Here is a 13,173-nt window from a genome sequence, read left to right as displayed (position 1 = left end):
AAGTGGGAACACTAAAACCCCGAGCGTGAGCACTCTCATTTCCTCTCTGCTATAATCACAGACGAGGTATAAGGATAGACCTATCATCTTTTGGGACTTCATGTCTCATGTTCTGAAATATCGACTGTTCAAAAAATCAGAGGTTTTGGTATCTCCTCTATGATTTAGAGTAGTGAGTTTAGGAATTATATTCAATTACAGGTTGTGACGTGGCAGAATTGCCTACGTCGAAGGAAAGTCGAAAATCCTAAGGCAAGAGTAATAACGCGTTTTGAACGCCGCGCCACTTGGCGCGACGCAAAATTGCAGGACCGTCGCCGGGTCCGAGAGGAAATCTGACCCCTTTTTCCTCCACCCAAGAACGCGGGAAACCTCGAAGAGAGGCACTCAGGGGACGGCTTCAAAGGACATCCCGCAGAGAGACAACGAGGGAAAGATTGAGGCCGGGTTCTCCAACCTGGAGGTGTCGCCGAGGGAGTTCGGATAGGAGACGAAGATCATCTCCACCTCGTCGCAGCCTCGCTCCCGAAAGCAACTAGGATCCGACGCGGGGGCGGCTCGAGATCTTCCTCCGCAGGAAACAGCCAATCATCGGGGACCATCGACGAAGATTTCGCGTATTATCGGGTATTATCGAATGCTGTAGGCCCGGATCGCCGGATGCGGCCCTGCCGTGCGAGCGTAAGCGATAGGTCCGAGCGTCGCGCTGGGGTAGGAAAATTCAGGAAAGTGGGGGACGCCTCACTCCCGCGTTACCGGGCCGAAGCGCAGTAGGTTACTATGCCGTTGACAGCTGTCAGTAGTCACCAAACTGTTGCTTAAAACCGAAAGTCTGTTTGCGTCGCTGCTGAACAAAACCATCGAGGGTAGCTGCCGCCGTACGCCGTTCTTAAGCTGTACCGAGAAGTAAATGCCGATCAGGCTTCACGACTATAATCTATTTCGTGTTGGCTCGGCTAGCGTTTTTGCGTAGCGACTGTAATTCGCGGCGCGAAAGACGAAGTTTCATAGGGCTCGAGACCGTCGGTCGGCGAGCTCCCGGGTTAAGAGAACACGAATCCGGCCGGACGTCGCTGGGATGTAACGCGAAGTCGCGGATTCGCGGGGGACTCGTTTCGCTGCTGATTTTGGTGTAAAAGTGGCCAACCTCGAGACGTTCCTACGGTGGGACGACGCGACATGTCCGTATCGCCGTTTCCGACTCGGTCCGAAGGCCACAGTCAACGGGAAAGTTCCTGTCGCGTATTTCAGCGGAACCCGGATACTTCTCGTGCGGTAATCACCAAAAGTCAACGCCGTACATCGCGTCCGCGACCGTGTTCGACGCGAGAGAAGTAGTTCCGGGTGGTAACAGCGCGAGCGGCCGAACAGCTGTTGCGAAACCATTGTAATAGCGCGGACTTCTCCCATAATTATCGGGCAGTTAATTGTCGCTGTAGGCTTATAATATTTATGCTCTTTTAATTATAATTATGAAAATGAATTAAACAGAAATGATTCAATAAAAAATCTATTATGGTTTGCAAACACTTTTCTATTTGAAGATCTCCCGTCTCGGTTCTCGGTAACCATAAGCGCGTTTAGAAACTCACCTAGACCTTCATATTCGTTTGACCTTCTACGCACATCCAACCTTGAATTTCGGAACTGTAGGGGTGTGCATAATAAATAGTTTATGCACATGCTGCTTACATATCAGTGTTATTACGCACACAGTTTGTATTCTTAAATAAGAAGATGACGTACATTGTCCGGTGCCAAATTTTAAAAAATTATAAATTATTTAGGACACCTTCGAGAACAATTAAAAAATTTTTTGACGTTTTATATGTAAGAATAATTACAGGAATGGTTCAAACCCACAATCTGAAAAGATTGAATTTACAATATTTATAGTTCCTGTTACACCAACATTTAAAATTTCTATGAAAAGAATTTGAAAATTATTTGTATCCTTCACGTATAAACAATACTTGTTTGATGCTATGTAATTTATGAAATGTTTGATGATAATAGTTAAGCATATTTAGTTGTGCCCTAGTAAAAATTAGAAATTAATTAATACCATAAAAAGACAGATTGTATTGTTATTTTTATATTTTTATTTCACTAAAATATTCGAAAAATAAAATTCGTTCTAAGCGTTAACATTAATTCAAGTATGAATTAATTTTTCCAGTAAAGCAAAGTATTTTGATCGCGTGTCTAATTGCATTAGCAATGGCTGCACCAAACACCAACCCAGAAGCACTCAATGCTGTGGCACAGGGAACAAATCAATTTTCAGGAACCCTGTTTCAGGTAAAATCATTTAGACTATGATTACAAACTACCCAGTATTAATTTATATTTAACACTGCGTTTAAGAAGCACCAAAAGTGATTGTTATACATTATTTTATAAAAAGCTATAGAAAGAGACATTAATCGGAAGAATTTTTTTCCAGGCTGTGGTACAAGAAAGCCCAAGCAACCTTATAATGAGTCCTCTTAGCGCAGCTGTTGTTCTTGCTATGGCTGCTTATGGTGCTGGTGGTGAGACAGAAAGGCAGTTAAAACAAGGTTTACATATACCATCACCAGATCAGTTTGGTTTAACTGGCTATAAAAAACTTATCACTGATCTAAGTGTAACTATTAACTTTTTAATCTTATTCAAACATTGCTATATCATTGCGTCTTTCCCAAACAAATGTAATGTTGTTATTACATTATATTTTGTTTGTACATTTGATTTTAGAGTGTCACGGACAATAAGCTTCTTCTGGCGAACAAAGCCTTTGTCAATATTAAGTTTACCCTGAAACCAAGCTACAAGGCACTGACAGAGAATTACTTCCAGTCTGTCACTGAATCAGTCAATTTTCAACAATCTGAACAGGCTGCAAACACCATTAACATTTGGGTTAAAGAAAAAACGAACAATCACATTGAATCTATCGTTACGTCTGGTTAGTATTAATATTCATATGTATTCTTGTATATACAGAGTATTCACATTATCACAAGGGTAGTCACACCCTTTCGTATGACATGACAAATCTCAGTTTTATTCATGACACGCAGAATAACATAAATATTTTTCAGTAGACTGCGGATGATCTACTCATTTTCATCCTAAATGCACAAAATCCGCAGTCTATTCATCAGACACATTGGTGCGTGTACATCGCGTTTCCTTTCACAGCGGAATTGAATGGAGGCACAGCATTAGTGCTAGTTAACGCAGTGTACTTCAATGGTACATGGAAACTGAAATTTGATCCTGAACTCACCAAGAAGTTGCCGTTCCATGTTAATGAAAACGTTATGAAGGAAGTGCCTACTATGTTCAAGCAAGCCGACTACAACTATGGCGAACTTCCAAGCTTGAATGCCAAATTTATTGAAATACCTTACCAGGTAATATCTCGAATGAACAAGAATGTAATTTTAGAAAGCAAGAAATGTAAACGAAATCATCAATCCTAATTCGCAGGGAAATTCGATAAGTATGCTTATCATTCTTCCAAATGAAATTAACGGCTTGGCTGAAGTTGAAAAGAAGATACAAAGTACAAACCTGGCTGACATTCTAAGTCAAGGACGCAAACCAAAGGTGAAATTATTCCTTCCAAAGTTTAAGATTGAAAGTCAGATAGACCTGATCTCTCCCTTACAAAAAGTAAGTAATATTTATGTCTACAATGAATCCAGTAACCCTTTTTTTGTTCTAATAATTGTTATCGTATACAGATTGGTTTGACTGACATGTTCACCGGCCATGCTAACTTCTCTGGTATCACTGATGATCCATTAGTCGTTAGCAACGTTATACAAAAAGCATTTATTGAAGTGAACGAGGAAGGCAGTGTGGCTGCAGCTGCCACAGGTAAGTCAATGAATATTGTTTTTTTCCCGGGAATTGGGTGAAATTATAAAATTCAGAGTGGCAAAGGTTTGTGAATTGTCAAAATTGAAAGTTGCAATACTTTGCAGTGTACGTATCCTAGAAACTTGGCATCCACTGCCAAAATTTAGAATGAAATCCTGAAAGGAATGTAGATTTTCTCAATTCTTTAATTTCTGACACTACTGTATTCCTTTTTAAAGTACTCATGGTTTGGATGATGTTGCTAATTAATATTTGAAATATTTTACTTAATTTAATTGATTGCTTTGCTGGTGGCCCTACCTCGCTTTTGTAAATTTGAAAAAAAAAACTAATAAGCTGCTTAGTATTTAAGGGAATTTAGGCGACGTCGAAACAAATTATCTTGAAAGATAATATCGCCATGAATCAATTGCCAGAATATTTGAAATATTTCGACGGTACGTAATAGCAACGTCTCGCATTTAGAGGTAAACAAATGAACGTAAACATTGTGAATGCTAATTTCCTCAACTTTTGTCCGTTTGTGTCGCAAGATCTGTTAGTTCATTACATGAAATTGTGAGATACGTTATAACAATGAACCGGTACGCTAATAGTGAAAAAATAAGTATGTTAAAAATATTTCACGAGTGCAGAGGGTATTACCCCGTTAGATTTTTATCTTTGGAGATATTTACAATCGTTGTGTATGAAAGACCTGTGGATAATATGGAAAATCTTAAAGAACGCATAATTCAAGCGTGTAGAAATGTAAAAAGAAGTTCTCTAATGGAAGCTACACATAATACTTTGTTACAAAGAGCAGAACTTTACGTTACACAAGATGGGATGCAGTTCGAAAATTGAATTTAATTATAACTTTGGTACGAAACACTTTTCTATCCGACCACCCGAAGGGGCTGAAAAGTCGTGGAGACTAATTTGCGCCGCATCCTGTTCCAGTAGTAGTCCATCTCCTATTCCAGTAGTAAAAATCGATCGGCCATTCTTTTATGCTATCCTTCACAAGTCTCAAAAAGCAAAAGGCAATGGCATTTCTACGACTTTATTTAGCGGACGCACTTCTGATCCTTCAGCTTAATTTACCTGCATGCTACAAGGTACCAATAAACAGTTGTAAATGTAATTGTAAAATTAGCGATGTGAATGAAAATAAACATGACTCAAAAGTCACTAGACGATTTTTAAATGGGATAGTCCTTTTATCTTTTAAAAAATCACATTTATTCTTTTATCAACAATTTTAAATGGTCTAGTGACTTTAGAGACATCCTGCAATAAAGTAGCAGTGTTAAAGGAAATTGAGGATTGATGGCATAATAGTGTCTCAGCCTGCTTAATGTCTTAAATGTCTGCATGACACTAAACACAACTATTCTTGGCATCATAGCTACTAATCATGGGGATGTTTTCGAGAGATGGGGTGAGGGAATGACTTTGTTCTATACAGTATTCTCTGTACCTCTTCTATAAGTGTGACTCTTCTGACCAGAAGTTTTCACAGTTACGGAGAGAATACTGTATTGAAGCACTTCAGGAAAATAGATTTTGCTCATGCAAAACTGTATGTTTACTTTGTTTCAGCTACACGTATGATGTGTTGTGGGGTTTTGCATCCACCTCCTATTCCAGTAGTACGAATCGATCGACCATTCTTTTACGCTATCCTCCACAAATCTCAGAATGCAGAAGGCAAAGGCATTTCTACGACTTTATTTAGCGGACGCATTTCTGATCCTTCAGCTTAATTTGCCTATAGCTATGCCAGTTAAAATGAAGTTATAATACACCATTCTCTGAACCAGCAATTAAACAAAGGCTACATTGTCCTAATAAATTTCAGTCCCTCTTTCCTTCTCAATTGCCGTCCTTCTCTGTGTTCGCAATACGACAAAGAATGTGGTACCTTTCCTAGAACTGTGATAATGTACCAGCCTGCTTGATGCTTTCAGTATCAATAAGCAGTGCTAATCTCGGCATCATAGCTATCACTTGTATGGGGATGTTTATGAGAGATGTGGTGAATACATGACTTTGATCCATAATGATTGGACCATAGAGCACTACATGAATATTAGAACTAGAACTAGACCAGGACATGAATATTCGATATTAGAATTAAATTAATGTCTTCGAAAATTTCGGGAACAGCAAAATTTTTGAAATTAGAGAAAATTAAGTGCAGTATTAGGAGAATATGATAGCAAAAGAGATGGCACAAAAATTTGTGAAATTCCGAAAAATCGAACTTTGTATTAGGAGAATATGATATCGAAGGTGGTGGCACGAAATTCAGTAGTATGAGTCAACGACAAGTCAGACCGTCGAAATTTTCCGATATTTTTCGAAAAATTGAGTTTTGTATTGGGAGAATATGATATTGAAAGAGTTGGCACGAAATTCAGTAGTATAACTCAACGACAAGTCGGACAAGTTCGCAATCATTATAAACGCAGACACGTTTTTTCATTACATTGTCGTTATTTATTAATTGTTGATTCGTACATGAAATGATTGTGTTGAAATACAATATAAATGTTTACATGTAATGTCTGTTGTCTGTTTATTCAGTTTTTGACAATGTTGATGACGTTGGAACTGTGTCTTGACTACTATCTTCAAACTTTGTTGCTACTTCAGTCTTTTCGATCGTTTCCGAACACCTCTTATTATCGTTAACATTCACGAAAGTTGGGCTTGTTAAAGGACTTTCTAACAGCTTCTCCTTTTCTTCGTCCATATTGTTCGTCGAAGCATCGTCTATAACAAAAATAGTCTTGTATATACCTAACAAATTTACAAGCACATCGTAACAATTCGTTGAGTAATAAAGTTGAAACTCTTCTTCGAATGCTGGGCAAGCTACAATATACACTTCAGTGCAAGTAAAACATCATCTGAATATTTTGCTTGCTATTGATGATAGACAAGAATGCAGTAGATGAAAGATAAAAAGGTGAATCCTGTTTAGTAACAATATTGATGAAGATAAATGTGAGAACGTACCATAAAACATGCTAGAAACTTTCTCCTCTTCGTCAATGAAATGGAAATGTTTAAGGTTTCCAAGATTTTGAATAATTTCATACGTCTCTGGATGTATGTTCGTGAACCATAGTCTTCTTTTCTCTGCATTCACGTTCTTCGATAACGTTTCAATACCCTAAAAATGTACAATGTTTTCCACTTTCACTTTTTTCCTAATATTTATTATTTGCAAGAGAAACGCTGGCTGGTAATAACGTGAACACCTTGCATACATATGAATGTATGTCAATGATATTCAAGCAGATATTAAAATACCTTAACAGAGGTATAGTCCACGTATCGAACCTTCTCGCAATTCATAACGAAGGGTATGTTATGTTGCTCGTATCGGCGAATAATTTCGTTGGCTTTACTACAAAAGTGATTAACCGCAGGATAGAGGATAGCGCCATCCGGTTGAAGCATTACATATTTGTTTCCTGACTGTGACTAAAAATGTATAGAGAAATTTATGAAATACGTATAAAATGTGTATATGAATATTATATGAACGAAAATATATCATATTCTCCTTGGATTATTTAAATTAATAGAAGAAGAACAACGTCTCTTACACAATATTTCATAAACACATATCACTATCGATTAACTGGTATTAGAACTCTACCTTTTACCTTGCATTCAATGACTTCAATCTGTGGCCTAGCAGATGGTCGAATCAGGTAAATTAAATTAAACGCAGCGCCAATTAAAAGTCCTATTTCAACGCCGCAGATAGTGCAAACAATGAATGTTACTACCGCCGCAATGGCATCCCTTCCTGCAATAAAAAGAACATGTATAATATCTGTTTCAGTACAACCTTATTAGCATAATACCGGTGTCAAAATCATACCGAATTTAAGTCCCTGATTGTGATACTTACTGCTTCCCTTCCAAAGCAGCTTTATGATCTTCACATCAATGATAAATGCCACTGCTGTTATCAATACTGCTGCGAGTGTGGCTCGTGGAATGTAATAAAAGTGTGGTGTTAAGAAGCTCAGTGCTAACAATGCCATAATTCCTGGAACAGTAAATCCCATTAAACAGAACTCTTCTCTTCGGATCCTGGTTAATCGAGCCATTTTTTAAAACTAAACCATAAAATTGGGTTGTCCATATTGGTAAAAACAATACTAACTCATCGAAATCTAAATACATCATTTTTTTGATTCCTCAGGAGGAGGAGACCCAATATTAAAGCAACATTTTTTGGTCACCCAGAAGTATAAATTTGGTTTAATTTCCCATATTATTTTTACTGGAAGAGGAAAACAAAAGAAATTTTTGAAGATTTAGGTATAATTTATGCTACATTGGGTATTGGATTTTTAGGATTCATTGTTTGATTGTGAAAAGTCAGTAATGAAAAATTCGTTGCTCTGTTACTCGGCTTGGCAAAAGATGGAAGTCTTGGCATCGATTAATTCGAATCCACTATGGATTGTTCATAATAAATGAAAATATTACCGACATATAGGCCAGCTAGGGTGGTCCGTACACCACTCGCACTTATCACAGCGCTTCTTGTAAATGCCCCAGCACTTGGCATGGATGAAAAGAAGCTCCCGAGTATATTTGAGAAACCGAGTGTCAGCATCTCTTGCGTTGCGTAGATTGTGTTTCCGGTTGCTGGAAAATAGTTAAAATTAGCTGAGTAATACATAGCATTGGATAATTAGATAAATATAGTAATATGTACAACATATTCTTACAAAACGCTTTAGCGATGGCCACATTTGCCAACACAGACACAAGTGGTAGCACAATCAACCCTGTCCCATAATGCTGACACATATCAATGAAAGTGTAAGTTTCGTTTCCAACCTGGGCTGAAAATGGCGGCAGAGACAGCTTCGGAAGTCCCGACACGATTTTTCCTTTAACAAAAATCACATTTTAGTTAACATTCGTTGAAATAAATTCTGGTGAACAAGTTCATCAAATAAAGATTGAAGAACGAACGTTATTAAAGATATTAGAAACAATTTTCGGTGCTATTGACCGCCATTCTTCTTGCATAGTCCCAACATATAAATTAACTTGTTCCTCGCTGTTAAATTGACACGAATAAAATTATGAAAATTATGAAATTAATTATTATAAAACTAGCATGCAATTAGTAAATTTATATATATTTAATTTATTAAAATTAGAATGAAATTTTTATCGTACCGTTCAGAAATAATAAGGCAGATGAATAAAAAGATGTGTGCGTACAGTAAAATAAAAAATACCCGAAAGAATAAATGGCGCCCCTCCTCTGTGCTCGAAATAAAATGCTGCAGTAGATGCTAAAAGAATCACCAGAGCGTTGCGACATATCGAGAGAAACCATAACATCTTCTTCGTGAACACAGCTCTGTTGCTTCCGTCCCTTTGGTCGCCATTTTTAGGGATGCAACAATCCAAATCTTTTAGTTTCTGCGAACATTAATAATTGTTCATCAACGCAGTTTTATTTTTCTTTGTCAAGGGTAATGAAATCACCAAATGATAGAGAGATTCAATTGCAGAATAAAAATTATTTATACGTTTCAAAAAGTCGGTATGCACTGTAGTTATATGAAAATTTTATTAGTTGCAAACAATTGGAGAAACTTACTCGAAAGAATAGAAGGAAAGCTATGCTGGAAAGTCCAAGAGCAAAATCAGGCAATCGGATTTTTCTGAAATTTTGGAATATTTTGATAATATTGTCGGTCACGCTGCTAGCTTTAAATTTCAGTCCGAGTAGCCCTTGTAACTGTGAGACGATTATAATGATCGATGTGGCTGATGTAAAGCCTGACGTGACTGGCATCGATATGAAATCCACCAAAAAACCTGTGTGGATCGTGAATTAATTCAACAATTATTAAGAAGAATTAATAATAATATAGACAATTTATTTTTCTTCAATTTTCCAAATAAAATTGCATTGGCGAGAGTGTAGATAATTTATGGAATCAGTATAATAGTATTACTCAATGATTTAAGCAACTGTCGAGTGATTTCAACGAGTGGGAACAAGCATAACGCTATACTTAAAGGGTGAAATACCCGCTAAATACTTAATATTTTGATGGAAAGTATTTTATAAACAAATAGAAATAATTTTTCAAGAATTAAATAGATGTGTGAATATCTGCACTTATTTGGAAAATAGTATAAATAAACTAGCGAAGAAATAAATAATTCGATTAATATAAATTAAGAAGTCGATTTTTTAAGTTCTGATTTTTCATTATGGTTATATATTACTTATCGAAAATTAAAGTATTTCGGTATTTTTTACACCGCCCACGTTATTATATCATGTTACATGATAATTACATCCCATGTGATATCTTCCCACCTCGTATCAATTAACTGAATTAACGACAAAAAAAAATGAACGATAATAATTCTATGATAATTGATATTATCTAGTCATTAACTATGAGCATCGTAAACTCACATCATACATTAAATAAACCAACAAATGTTTACACCGAGAATGGTGAATTATTATCATTATTGTTTTTAGATTCAGGCTTAATGAAATATCAATGCTTCTGTTTAATACTTTTTGCTGTCTATTATGTTACGAGACTATTCATCAGTTGAGGGAGTTATCCTGTTGTGAAATCTTCGAAAAGTCGATTTTTGCCAAAATTCATCAAATTTATATTTTTTCGTCTTTTTAAATAATAAAATGAAAAGGGTACCATTAAATTCTGATAGTACATCTCTGGTTAATTTGGTGTTTGAAGTTGTCTTGCGTAAGAAAATTAATTTCCATAACAGTCACGACAGCATGACCCCCTCTGAGAGTAGTGATCACGTGAAAAATACTTAGTAATACGCGAACCTAAGCGAAACAAGCCCATCAATAATTCCACGCAACCAGCCAAGAAGCAAAAGAGCACGACAAACTCCACAGGCATGTTCCTCGTGTACTCTAATGTCAACAGGGACATCAGGGAGGACGGTCCAATCGATACCTCCTTAATTGTCCCGAAAATGATGTACACGAAAGCTCCAACGAAACAGGAGTAGAGGCCATACTGCAAATCATCGTAAAAACCGCATTCCTTTTCATTAAATGTCTCCTGTTTCACGTCAACATCATTATTAGAATGTGAAAGTTCATTTTTACATGAACATCAAACCGTGTTGAATAAAATTCTACGTAACGTCTCTATGAAAATTAAATTGTATCTATACATACAGTATAGATAGAAAATATACAAGATTTAGATTTTTAACGAGATTGCTAGGTCGCCGATATTTTTTTAATCGACACCCTACATAATTTCTTCGATATTCTCGCAGAGCGCAAAAAGACGAGTCCAACGACTACCATAAGCATACCTTTTGGATCACTCGATCTCGAGATATTCGTGTCTGAAAATGTCAAATCTCAGCTTTCAGACACGAATATCTCGAGATCGAATGATCCAAAAGGTATGTTCATGGTAATCGTTGGACTCGTCTTTTCGCGCTCTACGAGAATATCGAAGAAACTATATAGGGTGTCGATTAAAAAAGCATCGACGACCTAGGAATCTCGTTAAAAAATGCTCTTGAAACAGAGTAACTTCATTCTGGGAGCATTTTTCGCACGATAGTAAATTAATGAAACGGATGGGATGAACAAAATTGATGATAAATACCTGTGCAGTCAAACCCGCGAGGGCAGCGTACGCTATGCTTTGCGGGATCAGAGTCAGTCCGAGCGAGAACCCGGCCACCAAATCGGAAACAGCGTCGAACTTTGAATACTTTGGCAGCCAGGTCAACACTGGCATGTAGTTCACTATCGAGCACTTCGATTTACCATCATTCTTCTGCGATGACGATTGTTCTTCCGACGAGATTGACTGTTTCATCCTAGCTTCCTCTGAACCGGGAAGATCAGCGAAGGGACCGGAAACGCACTACTTAAAATTAGACACGACCGAGAAACGCATCAGACGTATTAGAGGATCGATGGAAGATTCGGTTCGATCGATGGAGTTAGGACAACATTAGAGAGTCGGATAGCGAGGAAACGATCGACAGTAGACGAAAAGCTGCCTACTTGGGGAAGCTGTGGCGCACACTGGCGTAGCCGCGCTATGTCATTACATTGCAAACATAAACGCGGTTCTATCCGGCTATCAGCAATATTTTCACGGCTACCAAATTGTTATCGCGCGGTGTCGTGTCTCTGAACAAAGCTCAGGGCAAACAGCCGGCGCCAGAACGAGGAAGATGCTGCGTTTCGCCTCATCTGCCACCGGGACTGAGGAAAATTTCAAATTGGTTCCCCGGGGACTATAGTCCTCCAATCTTTTTTTTCAATCCTTATGGAGAACGTCCCCGTTGACCTCCGCATTGTTTATTATTTAATAAGCATCCATTAACAAAATAACCGCTCGTTCTCCATATGGAGAACGACGACTATAACTTCCTCAAGGTCACTTACGGTGACCTTGACAATTTAGGCGGAGATCAAGGACCTGCCCTTGAATTCTGACTGAATATACTGATCGGTATTATTTAAATATGATATATAATAATCCATGTGGATAAATACAGATTGTTGAATATATTTATTGACTAATAGACTGCGGAATTTGTACATTTATGGCAAAAATGGGTAAGCAAAACAGAAAATAGAAGAAACATCAGATGGAGAAGAATTTAAAATTATTAAGAGAAAAAATTAATTTTTCTGTAACTTCCCTTTCTTGTAACTGACTCTATTTTGATGTTTATTTATATTTTAATTTTAATTTTTTTAAGATCCGCAGTTTACTAATCAATTGGACATTATATTAAATGGCGAATGACAAGCTAAATTAAGTGGAACCATATGTAGGGGGTGTCCCATAGCTTTCCCATAATTGAAGAACAAGGGTACGTTTGCACCGAGATTTTTAATTGTTTATAAAAACAGAAGTTCTAGAACAGCCGGATTTTATGATAATACCACAGCATTCGTCAAGACGAGTTCAGCGAGGCGTCATACGATGCCGTTTATTATTGCAAAATGTTATAGATTATGAGCCATTATGAGCTATTGCGAGCTATTGCTAACTCCTAAGGAGTTAAGTAAGCCTGGACCGCTGATTGACGGCTATTAGACTGCGGAGGTTCTAGAAGAAGAGGAACAAGGGGAGATAAGAAGTTCGATCTCTGTTGGTATCTCGTGAGGATGAGTCAACATCCTGAGATAAAGGAGAAAATATGAAAACTATAGGCGAAGCATATCTTCCATAACACAATCCTAATTTTTCTATTAGCGCCATAATTGGATGGGGG

The 13,173-nt window shown here is 37.4% G+C and overlaps 2 protein-coding genes across 2 annotated transcripts; one reads left to right on the top strand and one right to left on the bottom strand.

Moving 5' to 3' along the window:
* Positions 1-883: 883 nt before the first annotated feature.
* On the top strand, positions 884-5,734 carry LOC143359252 (antichymotrypsin-2-like). Its single transcript, XM_076797080.1, has 8 exons — positions 884-906; positions 2,180-2,301; positions 2,447-2,629; positions 2,740-2,950; positions 3,187-3,401; positions 3,478-3,663; positions 3,735-3,870; positions 5,458-5,734. The coding sequence occupies exons 2-8, from the start codon at positions 2,221-2,223 to the stop codon at positions 5,619-5,621; spliced, it is 1,176 nt and encodes a 391-aa protein (XP_076653195.1). The 5' UTR covers positions 884-906; positions 2,180-2,220; the 3' UTR covers positions 5,622-5,734.
* Positions 5,735-5,825: 91 nt separating this feature from the next.
* LOC143359244 (sodium-independent sulfate anion transporter) lies at positions 5,826-12,042 on the bottom strand. Its single transcript, XM_076797049.1, has 11 exons — positions 11,541-12,042; positions 10,736-10,931; positions 9,509-9,729; positions 9,141-9,327; positions 8,619-8,783; positions 8,374-8,535; positions 7,787-7,927; positions 7,536-7,681; positions 7,177-7,350; positions 6,880-7,036; positions 5,826-6,633 (listed from the first exon to the last, which is right to left on the bottom strand). Exons 1-11 carry the CDS (start codon positions 11,754-11,756, stop codon positions 6,437-6,439), a joined length of 1,962 nt encoding a protein of 653 aa, XP_076653164.1. The 5' UTR covers positions 11,757-12,042; the 3' UTR covers positions 5,826-6,436.
* Between the last annotated feature and the right edge of the window lie 1,131 nt (positions 12,043-13,173).

This window comes from Halictus rubicundus, chromosome 11 (genome assembly GCF_050948215.1).
Source record: "Halictus rubicundus isolate RS-2024b chromosome 11, iyHalRubi1_principal, whole genome shotgun sequence".
Taxonomy (NCBI): domain Eukaryota; kingdom Metazoa; phylum Arthropoda; class Insecta; order Hymenoptera; family Halictidae; genus Halictus; species Halictus rubicundus.
Note: the sequence above shows the minus strand (reverse complement) of the source record. Positions and strands in the feature narration are given on the sequence as shown.

Excerpts from the sequence above, each read along its gene's own strand:
- LOC143359252 (XM_076797080.1), top strand. The coding sequence starts at position 2,221 with ATGGCTGCACCAAACACCAACCCAGAAGCACTCAATGCTGTGGCACAG. Across the intron at positions 2,302-2,446 it reads TTTCAGGAACCCTGTTTCAG|GCTGTGGTACAAGAAAGCCC; the intron begins GTAAAATCATTT and ends ATTTTTTTCCAG. Across the intron at positions 3,664-3,734 it reads TGATCTCTCCCTTACAAAAA|ATTGGTTTGACTGACATGTT; the intron begins GTAAGTAATATT and ends TATCGTATACAG.
- LOC143359244 (XM_076797049.1), bottom strand. The coding sequence starts at position 11,756 with ATGAAACAGTCAATCTCGTCGGAAGAACAATCGTCATCGCAGAAGAAT. Across the intron at positions 7,928-8,373 it reads CCTAGCTGGCCTATATGTCG|GAATTATGGCATTGTTAGCA; the intron begins GTAATATTTTCA and ends TTACTGTTCCAG. Across the intron at positions 6,634-6,879 it reads AGTTTCTAGCATGTTTTATG|ACGATGCTTCGACGAACAAT; the intron begins GTACGTTCTCAC and ends TTTTTGTTATAG.